Genomic DNA, 12,490 nt, shown 5'->3' with positions numbered 1-12,490 from the left:
ATACCAGATCGATGCAGCGCTCACGCGGCGGCGTCCTGGGCGGCGAGAGCCTGTCTGCCCTGCGTGTATGCGTTGGCTAGTCGTGTCTCGTCGTCTCACGGGTCGTGTGATGTGACCTTTGGCGTCGTATATCGTATCTCCCTCGAATCCCTCTGCTGTAGCCTTTCAGTCCTCTCGCGTTGTGAAAGAAAAAACTTTTTTCTTCCCTTTTTTCTCCCTATCGTATCTTTGGTGGAACAAGAAAATGAGTAGAAGGGATCTCTATCAAGGGGACAAAGCAGATAGGAGGGCTGAGTGAAGAATGTGGTGGGCTGCTGTCTGAGGCTAGCAGCTAGCAACTGGCAAGCCTGGAAGAGCCACAAAGAGGTGGCTATGTAATAGGGCGTGTGATAATGTCATAGGCCGGCGCGAGAGGTATGTAAGGGTGTGGGTGTGGGAATGGGTGTGTGTGGGCCGGGGAAAGGGTGTTCGTTTGGGTGGAGGTGGGCGGAATTGCAGCAGATCTGACAGCGTAGGCCTGGATCAAAGCAGGCCAGCTTAGAGAGGAAAAGATGGCTGTACCTCTCCTCCTGCAGAGGGACGAGGATAAGCCCTGGTCGATTAGCTGGGAATGAAGATGGGGTTGCAATAGTACGGAGGAGATGGCCGGCTGGATAGGCCCGGAGATGAGGATGGGCGAACAAAGAGTCATCAGACGAATTGGTGGTGATGGTGATGATTGAATGATTGATGATGCTGGGGCCTTGCTCGAGGTCGGTCCAGGGTGACCATACAAGCACAAAGCAGTAGCGTGTGTACTTTGTACTTGTGAAGTAGTACCCTTGAGGGTGAAGGAGGGTAGTACTTCTACGTAGGGAAGAAGGGTGGCGATGGGGTGAAGGGACTCAGGAACAGGTTTGGGGTCCTGGTCATGAGACAAGGCCGTCGGGGACTGAGGAACAAAGAAGCTGTAGCTCCCTAGGGCGCCGGCTGACGGGGAATCAATTTCAGAAAGAGCGAAGCTGATGATCAGTGGCCGTAAGAGGAAGGAGTGTGTGGAAATCTGAACGTGATTGGGGAAGGGAGTAAAGGGAAAGAACAAAGGAAGGAAACAAACAGAGAAAATCCCACTCCAAAATAACAAATAAAAATATGCCACAGTGTAGCACGTTACTCTACCTCTCACTCTGTCCCTCTTTCCTCTCCTTTGTCAAAAAATCCGGCTGCTGATTACCGTGATTCTGTTTGCTGTCTCAGTCAAGGGTCATGATGTTGTCCTAATCCAACCATAACATACTGTCCAGTACTACGTACAGTAATGTCACGAAAATTGTATAGTAGACACTGATCACCTGTCCTGACTGCCTGGAATGCCTGTAGGGTCCTAGGGTCTGATGCTCCTGCTACGGCAGTAGGGCAGCCTTTTCCTGGGGTGACAAGGTCAAGGATGAGCTGTGGCAGGAGCTGACTGGGCTGTCCCGAGGGAGGTTGACGTCAAGGCATGAGATCATCGCATGGGGGCCCCCCTGAACCCCCCCTGCCCACATCATCATGGCATGGCGACATGGCACGTGTATACGTACTTGCGTGTCTGCTGGAAGCTACGTACCTCAGCGTGCTCAGTACTACAGTAAGCTGGGGCACTGGGACTCCCTCCTCACGAGGGATCTCAAGGGAATCTCAGACCCTTGCTGACGGCCTTTTACTATAGTACTGTACCATACCAAAGTACAGACCTACTGACCCTGCGCCACTGACTGCGGCTTAGAACCTCGCTCTGCCCGGAGACTAAGGAACCAACTCCAGCTAGCTACTATGCTCATCTCCTCTCCCCTGTTCGTCGTGACGGATCGCCCCGTTCTAGAGGTAATATGGCAACTATTTCCTCGAAGAAAGAAAGAATAAAACGTGAAACATGGAGGAGCTCTCTCGCTTGGGGCAAGATGTCCGAGAGAACCTTGCTGTGTAGTTTTAAAAGACTATGAACAGGCCCTGCTGAGACCTAAATGCATGTCGTCATGCCGGAATAATGTCCCCGAAGCCAGAGAAACCAATGTCAAATGGCTGCACCGAAAGGAAAAGGAGAGAAGAGAAAGATGAGAACAGGAATGTACGTCTCAGGTGCAGTCTCTTCGCATGGTATGTGCCTTCACGTGGCTGTGAGGGGCTAGGCCACATGAGCCGAGGTCATCACGACATACTTCTGCAGCCATTAGTACGAAATCGCTGGGCCAGCCCTAAGCCTATCACCGCCGAGTTCTGCTTACTGCCTGCTTGCCCTAGATCTGTGGGCAAGCAGTGCAGATTTAGCTTGCCACACTCGTGACAGAGCCTGCAGGTCTTTGCCCGTCTCTTGGTCCCCCCCAAGGAGAAATCTTCGCACCTCAAACACGAGGCGGCTGTGTCGCACATATCACATTCACATGCATCTGAACTCGGAAAGTATACGCTCAAAGTCGTCGGTCGTCTCCACCTCCTTACTCGGAACACGATGTGGATCTCATGTTTTTCCTTCTTCTTTTTGTTTTCATGTTCCCTTCCTCCCTGCAAGATTCCCCTACCCGCGATAGCAGAACCACGGTAGTATGTATTTACTAAGCCCAGGCTGCCTTTGGGGGGGGGGGATGGCAGTTCTTCTACTTTGGTACACCGCGGGGACTGCCGTATCAGGGCGGGCCACGAATGGAAGAATGTGCGTGGTGTGCTGCACGATTCAGTAGTACGAACTCTACTCTCTATGGAAGGCTGCCTGAAAAGGGGATCTTTTGCATATCATGCAGGGAACAACCAAAAAAAATTCTAGACGCATGCATGCACATACGTGGACCCAGAGAGAGACGGAGCTGACGGCAGATCTTCAAGCTGTAGCGGGACGGGTCCCCGAGTTCGAACCATGGACGGGGCATGCTTACTCTCTCTTGTCTTCAAATTCCGCGTTCGAGGCTGCGCTCTAGTGGTCAGGGTGCTTTCAGTAAGTCAGATGTGTTGGGAGGGTTGGGCTCTGGAAGGGCTGAAGAAACGTCCCAATGAAGCATTTGGAAGCAGTATCTGAACGCCCGCCCACCCATATCCACTGCACAGTGTTATGCTATATAGTAGTCGACATCATTTCATCTTCTTGATAGGACAAAGATGTCGACAGCTTCGAGCTCGGTCGGCCTGTTTACCTCACCGAGGGACAAACACATCTCCTACCACGGGACTTGTACGCCCTATCCCGAGAGATCCGTTCCCGTGTGGCCCGCAGGCAGCAGGTTTTACACCTACACAAGAAGGCATAAGAAAGACGTTAGGACTAAATGCTTGGACCAAGAGCGCGGGCGTGCGGCGGGAAGCTTAATCGTACTTTTGAACGCGACAAGAACCTACTAGCGCTGGGCTTTTCGAGGCTCACTCGCTCGCTCATCCTCTCCTTTTCTCCACGTGCCTCTGGCGTGATGCCTCTGTAAGATCTGACGGGCTGTGCCATTGTGTGTCGTTGTAAGTGCCCAGCGTCTCTTCCCCCTCCTCTCCCCTCCCCTCCATCGTTTGCGGCTCCTACTGTTGTTCACTTAGCCAGGTCTCTCGATGCAGGACTTCTTGAACTTGGGGTTAGCGCAGAGGCTTTGCGAGGGGCTGCGGCTGACTTGGCATTCCATTCCCCGGCCGGACCGGCGAGAAGGAGTCATCGAGTGGCTATCATGAGCTTTCCTGAATGGGCATTGCTTGAGAGTTAAACCTGGACAGACAGGGCATGAGCCTTTATAAGATGTGTCGTCCTATGGGGATGTGCAAACAAAAGTCTTACACACTGCACTGGCATGGTACCATTTTCAATGGGCTGTGATCACCTCTCCTCTCGCCTCGCTGAGCTGTTTGTCTGCAGGTCTAACTTTGCACCGGAAACATGGAATGAGCTAGGGGAAAAGGTTGTTTCTCATCTTGGCCGGCGTGCAGAAGAGAAGAAAAAACGGGCGAGTAGCACCTGATGCCTCGACAAGGCCTTATACTGCTGGTGCGAGTTCACCCGGGTAGGCTATCGGGGCTGATTCTCTCTCATTCTCATCCTCACGACCCCACCACCTGTGTTTCCTTCTCCTCCACTTCCTCGATTTTCTGCCGTAGAACCGATCCGATCTCTTTTTGGGGTTGTGAGGGGCTGGAGGCCAGGGCAATAGAGGATAGCTCCCCCTTGGCTCTCAAGACTCGCTTATCCAGGATATTGTGACGGACGGTGCACGCGCCCGTCCGACGTGCCTCTGGCCTTGTCTCGCCCATGTCTGAGTCCTGTGTTCCGCTGACGGAATGCGTGTCCTGCTTCGCCTTGTCCGATTCATAAGATGGGAAGACATTGGGGAAGGCATGGAAGAGATTTCCCGGCAAGTTCGCCCATTCACCCCCGACGAATAATTCCAGATAGCCTTGCTCGCCCAGGTGAGGTGATTTGTCGTGTAATGTGGAGTCAATACTGGGCCCATATAGAGACATGTTCCATTAGAGGAAATACAAACATCTTGAATGCGAAGCGCCTTGAAAACTTTGTAGAGGTCGCGTCATCAATTCTTTCCAACCATCTACTGAACTAAGGCTGTCGAAATGCTGTTCACCTTCCTGACATCTTCTCGCCATATCTGCCCATCGCCGCCGGAGCAGGCCATACTGCGACCGTCATTTCCAGCTTCCGTAGTGATGTGATGCTCTCTATATGCTGATCCTTTCCAACGAGTATGGCCCGACCTTCTGGCTGAGGAGGTGCCCCACCTCTCTCTTTCGCCTGCGGGCCACCTCGCCACCCGAGACGACCTTCTCCGCCGAGATTCTCTTCTTGGCCTTCATGCCCAGCGGCAACATGGCAGACGATGCGCCTGACTTGCCGCTGTCAAGACTTGGCGAGCCACGTAGCACCAGGGCTGCACCATCCACGCGCCTGTGTTTCTGTCCCATCTCTGCCTCGACCTTCTGCATGGTGCTGCCGTAGCGCACCGCCTCGGAGATGATTCCCCGCAGGAAGACGGCCTCTTGTACACCCTCTAGCGCAGCGCTGACCTCGAGCTTGAGCGAGGCGAGGAAGTCTGCCGAATCCATATGGTCGCCTGCCCCAGCCGCCACAATCGCATCGTTGATGAGCCAGCCTCCAGGCCCGACCGCGTCGATGCACCTGCAGAGCAGGTCAGAGATGAGGCTGATGCTCCCATCTGGCGGCGCCTCGAGCTCGTCGTCCCTGTCTAGCTGCGTCGTGTCGAGATACCGCGTTGTCCAGCCGTCCTTGACAAGTTCCATGCGTAATACGTAGATGAGGGACAGGATTTCCTCGGGTTTGTAGCTCCGGCGGAGCACGCGGATCGTGGAGACACGTGGACAGCTGCTGAGCTTGCCGAACGCGACACTCAGGCTCCTGCCGCGGATGAGTGACTGGTCACCAAGGTGGAAATACTCTGCGGCCTCTAGTTCCTGCACCGCACGTTCCAGCTCATGGCCAATCGCGCTCTGGTCTGCCAATAGGGTGGTATCGTCCGGATCCGCAGCGTCGGACATTTGAGACTCAAAGGCGAGTAATTTCGGTGCGATCTTTGTGGGATCTTGTACCAGCTCGAGACTGCGCATTATGAGTCGGACAGAAGTGAGAAGCTCGACGGCGCCCAGTTTGGTGGAGGACAGGTACGACAAGAGAAGCTCGAAGACTGGGTCGACTTGTACCAGAACCTGAGGCAGCTCTTCCCCAAAGATGAAGTCGATGTCGTCTATATTTCGTGTCTCGTCATTGAAAGCTGACTTGAGATTTGACACGGTAAGGTGGCCCGCATCAACCAGCATTGTGAGGAGGTTGCTCTGTGGCAGCCTGCAGATAAGTCTCGTCGCTTCTGTGCCCGACTCCTGCGTGTCTCGCCATGCGAACACTCGTGAGATTGCAAATTGAACCCATCGGCGATCAGAGTACCGGTAATTGGTTCGTGCGGCAGGCAATATCCACTCTGGTAGTCTGGGCTGTTCCTGGTCTGGCACTGGCTCATTGTCGATGCCATTCGTGCCGCTTGCCGCACCCGCCGGTTTGATCTCGATTCCGAACTTTTCAGCAATGATCTCCTCAAATCCTGCAATATCATTTGCGGCCAGGAGTTCATCAGCTCTCTGGACATCTGAGGTAAAATCGGACCAGTAATTGCCAGAGACGCTGCCAGGAAGGTTGCTAGAGAAGCTAGTCGAGAAGCTCGCAGACTCCGCACCAGACCTGAATTTCTTGATGTCTTTGGACTGTGGAATTCCGCGACCTATCGAGTCGATCAACAGTCCCTCCGATCGACGTTTCTTGCCACGTGTTCTGGGTGCTTCGAGTTGCATGGCGACCAATGATGCGCCGTAGATCGCCACTGCTATTTCAAGCGGCGGAAAATATGCGACGAGAGATATCGTAGGTGCATGCACTTCTTTGCTGGTTGACTCCAGGTCGAAGGCAGCAGATGCCTGTAGCGATTGGTAGACCGGGTTGTAGACGTCCAGGGTCTCTGATTTGGCAGCAAGTACAGAAGACTTGGATAATCTGATGAATGACCGGACGTCAGGGACCTCGAGTGTGCATTCAACTTTGGCTAGACTCCTTGTGAGGTCGTAGGTGACGAGAGATCCCTCTTGCAGCTCCATCAGAGACCCCGTGTTTATATCCAAGCGGAGGCTCTCAGGTCCATTTGATGCTGCATAAGCCGACGGTATGGGAGAGGTGTGAACCTGCACAAGCCTCCCGGCCACTTGTTGGTCTGTAGGAACGACTCCAAGAATGTGCAATTGCCGGGTGACCTGTTCAGCGCTGACGGTCTTCGTGATGAGCACAAGCATGTTTTGAGCGGAGACATCCTCTTGGCTCGTTCGCAGAAGGGAGGCAAAGGCATCCTGCTTGCCGCCAAAGAAACCAGCAATAACGTCGCTAGCCAGTGCGGCTTGGACGAGCTCGACTTCGAGGCGGCCCCCCCTCGGAATGGAAGCCAGATCCTGTCGGAGAATCTCTGGCGACGTCTCCCATCTCTTGCGCAGATCTTCGCCTTGAAAGCACATGACGGAACCGTCCTCGGTGACTGCCAATAGATCCGCCTTGGCATCATCCTCGGTAGAGGTCGAGGTAGTGCCCAAGTGAACCAGCTTAGAAGCGTGGTCCACCTGTTCGGTCACGATGGTGGAAGTGGTGTCGCCAGATGCTCCCAAAACATCTTTGAACAAGGTGATCTTTGCCTTCGGGTCCCTCGTTGAGACATAGGTGTAGCGTGCGGCATCTCTGCTTTTTGCAACTCGCCATCTCGTCGAACAAGGCGGGCAGGTGAAGACGGATTGAGGGGGAATCGGATAGGATGTGATTAATCTCTGAGATGATATCTGCGAAGGGGTCAGCGCTCTGTTCAACACATAATTTCCCTGTCTGGTGGCCGACTCACATCGTATAGATTGACTGCCTCGCCGTCGATGCCCACAGCCAGTTCTGGCCGCTTTCTCTTCTTGGACCCTTGTTGTTGCCCCCAGACATCGCCGACAGTATATGCGCTACCATTGCCTTGGCGGTTCAGAGGTCGAGGTAGGGTGGTAAGCACGTATGGCTTTTGTATGTTGAATGTGGCAGCCATTGTGAGCGTACGACTCCGTCAGGGGGCACTGAATGGGGGGGGGGGGGGAGATGTCGGGCGTTGGGCGTTGCAAAGCTGCTGCTCTACTCTGCTTGGCTCTGCTTGCAACTCGAAAAAATAGGGACAGGGAAAAAAATTGAGGATGAACAAGGAACATTTTCTTATCGCTTATCGGTTCCTGGTTAGCGGACTCTTGTACCTGTCATATCCCTGTCCCATATACTTTGTACTGCACACATGGTAATGGTTTCATTGATGGTTGGTAAGAATTTATGTTGAATCTTTACCTCACACGTATCATTTCCAAGCAGTTATTGCGGAGAGAACATCTCATTCTGAGGCATTACGATGTTCCTTTTTTCCCTCTTCGTCGAGGTGGAAGCTACTGCCGGGCTTACTACTATTAAATACTATGAAGGAAGGTGGGGTCGAGACGGTGCTCACAATTGGCTCGAGTCAGCAACAGGGGCGTCATAGGGAATCCCGGCGCATTGGGGGAAGTCGCGCTCCATCCAAAGACGCGCTGCCTCAGCAGCGAACGCGACTTCTTACACAGTATGGCTCACTTCAATCCTTGAACTCCAAACCTCAAAACCTCAAAACCTCTCCTCACCTTGAACATATCAATATCCCAAGCCCACGGTCCTCTCACAATATCTTCAGCATCAGAGCTGGTCTGGCAGTATCAAGTTAAAATTATATTGGAGACTTCTTGTCCACATCCGTCTGCCGCTCCGCATACCCGCGATGGCTTCCTCAACTTGAGCGTGTGTGCACCACCACAAATTGAGGCTTTTCGGCTCGCAGATAGCCCTCTTTCCCAAGGCAGTGCTCTCTGCAGGCATAGGTCTAATCACCACTGTTTTGGCAAATGGGGCTGGTTGTAGTCGAGGCCATGGCGGGCAGCAACTTCCCTGCTGAGCCCAAGAAGCTCCATCCATTCTTCACTGCGCCGAAACCTCTCGAATCCGATCCCCGAGTCTCCAAACCCGTCGAGACGAATACTCTGTCTGAGGATCGCTCCGAAGCCTTCGAAGTACAAGAAACAGGTGGGGATATAGAAGAACAAGAGAACAATATGCCTGGGCGCAAGAGGCGTAAGGCAGCAGAGGAGGCCGATGAGGATTGGGGAGGCACCAAAAAGCTCAGACGAAGTACAAAGAAGGAGGCTCTACCATCAGCCTCAATCATGAATCACTTCTCAAAAATCAACAGTCAGAGCGTAGAGCCTGTGGCATGTGATGTGCACTCTGCAGCTCACTCACAACCAGTGTCTAAAGAGGAGGAAAGAGCACCTGCGCCTGTACCTGAATCCATGGTTCCAGCTCCAATTTCAGCTCCTGCGCCCTCAGCCAGGTTTCCCATGGATGACTTACCTGTACCTGACCAGGTCAAGACCACTTCAGACGCTCCAGAACAGCAGACTGGCCAAAAGGGCACTCCCCTCAAAAAAATCCTGCAGCTCAATCGAAAGACAGGGACCATCGGATCCCCACCACAGGCCAAGGGGTCGAGACTCTCCAAGCAGTCAGCAAGAGACGAAAATGTTACTGAGGACCAGAAAACCACATATACCTCTAAACGAAACAGACGGATGACCAGGATCGCTACCATTACGTATGGTATCGATGGCGCGTCTAGAAAACGCATAGGTGATAAGATCGACACGATCCTGTCCTCGCCGGTCGACCCAAGTCTGCATCCAAAGACGAACATGAGAAAGCAGCCTCGGGGTTGTAGGAAGGACGATGCCACTAAATCGAAAATAAGCGAGGAGGGCCCCAAGAAAGAAGCACATCCTTTCTTCAGGGGCAAGCCAAAAAAGACGAGTGCCTCGTCTCCGACTGCAACGGCCACTTCAAAAGCCACAGAGGCTACAAAGACGAAGCCAGCTGCTCTCTCCTCGCGGCCAAAGATTTTCAGCTCCACTCCATGCTCCCCAAGAAAGACTCGAGTTGCACCGTCCAGCATGCCTCTGCCTCAATTCGGTATGAAATCTTTGGGTCTCAAAACGCCAGGTGCGAGGTTGCCTGTTTGGCCGCCGAAAGATATGGTTCATATTAGAGGCGAGGATGATGCCTTCTCTCTACCACATATCTCTGAAAATTCAGTAAGCGCTCGAAAATGCAAAGGCAAAATCATCCATATCAGCCCCGAGGAGATGATTTTGAACGACCTTGCGGCCAGACTTGAGATTCCTGGGGTTCTTGATGACCTGAGGGCCGTTGACGACGACACTTTCCAGCCGCCGCCTCCAGGGCTTCGTCTGCCTCAAAAATATTTTGAGAGTGGTTCAAAGCTCGAAAAACGCATCTTGCGCGAAGTAAGACATGCACAACATCCAGCCTTGGCTCAGCTGCGGGTGTCATTAGTGACATCTCTCGCTGCCTTTGATAGGTTCACATGCGAGTCCGCGTGCTGGGCTCAGAAATATACTCCTAAATCTGCAGCAGAAGTCTTGCAGTACGGCAAAGAGGCTTTTCTCTTACGAGATTGGCTGGAAGCGCTCAAAGTTCAGTCCGTGGATACGGGGGATTTGAAAGCAAAGCCGGTCAAGTCGACAAAGCCACCCAGGAAGCGACGAAAGAAGAACAAGTTGGATAGCTTCATTGTGAACAGTGATGAAGAAGCAGACACAATGGACGAGGTTTCAGATTCTGGGGAAGACTGGTCGCCAGACAGACGCTGCGCTAAGAAGACGGTTATTCGTGCCGGCGACGCCTTGACGAGGGATCCCAAGGATTCCAGACGATTGACGAACGCGGTTGTCATAAGCGGTCCACACGGTTGTGGCAAGACGTCAGCGGTCTACGCTATCGCAAAGGAATTGGGATTCGAGGTCTTTGAGATCAATGCGGGCAGTCGCAGGAGCGGCAAGGACGTTCTCGAGAAAATTGGCGACATGACAAGAAACCATCTAGTCCAGCACCACCAGACAGACGCTTCAAGTCTTTCCGTCAACGAGGAAGCAGTGGCCGAGGACATCAAGTCGGGAAAACAGGCGACCATGAACTCGTTCTTCAAAGCCAAAACCACGCCTCTCCCAGCCAAGCCGAAGAAGGTGGTCAAGCAAGAGTTGTCGACACTGCCAAAGGCAGACCCGAAGAAAACAAGCCCAAAACATCAGAAGCAGTCTTTGATTCTTTTGGATGAGGTTGATATCCTCTACGAGGAAGACAAGAACTTTTGGAGCACGGTCATGACTCTCATCGCACAGTCAAGACGTCCTTTCATCATGACCTGCAGTGACGAGAACCTCGTCCCTCTGCAAGCTCTGAAGCTCCATGGGATCTTTCGCTTCAGCACACCGCCGGTTGATTTGGTTGTGGACCGCATGCTTCTGATTGCGGCTTGTGAGGGTCATGCTTTGCGCCGGAATGCAGTTGAGGCACTCTACGAAGCCCGTGAGCAGGATCTGCGTGCCTGCTTGATGGACCTGAATTACTGGTGTCAGTTTGCTGTTGGCGACAGACGTGGAGGTATTGCCTGGTTCTATCCGCGCTGGCCAAAAGGCTGCGATATCGATGAGCAAGGGAATATTGTTCGGGTCATCAGCCAGGATGCGTACGTGGAAGGGCTAGGGTGGCTTGCCCACGATGTTCTGGCGCTCGAGACGGATACTGCGAAGTGTGAGGAAGAGCTCCTCCATGAAGCCCGGGACTGTTGGCAGATGGACATTGGCAACTGGCATGAATCCCTCGATTTGACTTCTTGGGCCGCTCAGCAGGATAGTGCTTCGCCACAAGATCGACTGGCAGCCCTGAAGAGTTACGAAGGCTTTACTGATGCGATGAGTGTCGCTGACTTGTCGTCCTCCTTGGCGTTTGCGACCTCCTTTGAGGAAGCAATCGATTGGACTCTGCCTGAGATTACGGACAGAACTCGGAACGACTACATCCTAGGTCGGCAGCTATTGGACGCATCTGCTGCCTCAACCCACGACCCACTTGCAACGTCGCTGCCCATCAACCTGAGATGCCTTGCCCGAAAGAATCTGCGAGTCTCGGTGCCTGGATCACCATCTCCCCTTCTGGAACCCCTCGATGAGACCAGAGTCCTCACCAAGATTCGGCAACGCCCGACAGCAGCCTGCGTACCGGCCGCTCTCACCCGCGACGATTTCAGCGACGCCTTTGACACGCTCGCCACTTCCGACAAAAGTAGCACTTCTTCAACGAATCTAGACTTTTCGGTCTTTGACGGCACCTTGGCCAATGTTGCTATTGACGTAGCGCCGTACGTGCGAAGTATTGTCTCGTTTGAGAGGGAGCTTCAAGCACAGCGACATAAGCTCAGCAACCTGTTGAGCCAAGGCGGCACCAAGAGGCGCAAGACAAGGGCCTCGCATGCGGCATTGGAAGGCGGCTCGAGGACCACGACACGGCGGGACAAGTGGTTCGATGCCGACCTAAACGGGGTCCTCGTCATGCGCACGGCAGGCGAGGGGTGGGATGCTGCTACCAGGGAGGCAAGGCTGGGCAGTTCTGGGGGTTTGACAGACTCAGCTTCGGGGTCGACTTCCGCCAGAGATGTGAGCTCCCAGACGGTCCTCGCTGGCAGCCGCGATGATGAAGCGACTAGCAGCTCGGGCGAGACAGAGGTGGACTGAAGACAAAGTGGCTTTGTCTTGGGCACCCTTCAGGACTCCCATCTCCCCATCAACTGCATTGTTTTCTAGAGGTACAGACCCTCTTAGAAAAGCACGACTTCAGTCTCATGTGGGAGACGCAGCGTCCTTCTATGAGTGTCCTGTAGGGGAGATTTGAGCCTGGAAATTTGATATACGGCATATAAACTGCGACTTGTAGGATGGGACTTGGTTGGGGAGGTTGGTACGTGCACAGCATTTCACCGACAGATGAAAAGACATGGTCCGGCGCGGGGAGGAATGCGTTTATTGAAATTGCTTTTTGGCATTGCTTGTT

At 53.4% G+C, this 12,490-nt stretch overlaps 2 protein-coding genes across 2 annotated transcripts; one reads left to right on the top strand and one right to left on the bottom strand.

Annotated features, from left to right (window-relative positions):
* Positions 1 to 4,659: 4,659 nt before the first annotated feature.
* M406DRAFT_336228 (uncharacterized protein) lies at positions 4,660 to 7,565 on the bottom strand (the record flags this gene model as incomplete). The annotated part of the gene is made up of 3 exons (XM_040921122.1): positions 4,660 to 4,823; positions 4,875 to 7,320; positions 7,380 to 7,565. The coding sequence occupies 3 exons, from the start codon at positions 7,563 to 7,565 to the stop codon at positions 4,660 to 4,662; spliced, it is 2,796 nt and encodes a 931-aa protein (XP_040781539.1).
* Positions 7,566 to 8,460: 895 nt separating this feature from the next.
* M406DRAFT_336227 (P-loop containing nucleoside triphosphate hydrolase protein) lies at positions 8,461 to 12,174 on the top strand (the record flags this gene model as incomplete). Its single annotated transcript, XM_040921121.1, has 4 exons — positions 8,461 to 8,787; positions 8,956 to 9,301; positions 9,359 to 12,011; positions 12,093 to 12,174. The coding sequence occupies 4 exons, from the start codon at positions 8,461 to 8,463 to the stop codon at positions 12,172 to 12,174; spliced, it is 3,408 nt and encodes a 1,135-aa protein (XP_040781538.1).
* Between the last annotated feature and the right edge of the window lie 316 nt (positions 12,175 to 12,490).

Source organism: Cryphonectria parasitica, assembly GCF_011745365.1.
Source record: "Cryphonectria parasitica EP155 unplaced genomic scaffold M406scaffold_1, whole genome shotgun sequence".
NCBI lineage: Eukaryota > Fungi > Ascomycota > Sordariomycetes > Diaporthales > Cryphonectriaceae > Cryphonectria > Cryphonectria parasitica.
The sequence above is the reverse complement of the archived record's forward strand: the minus strand, read 5'-3'. Positions and strand labels throughout refer to the sequence as shown.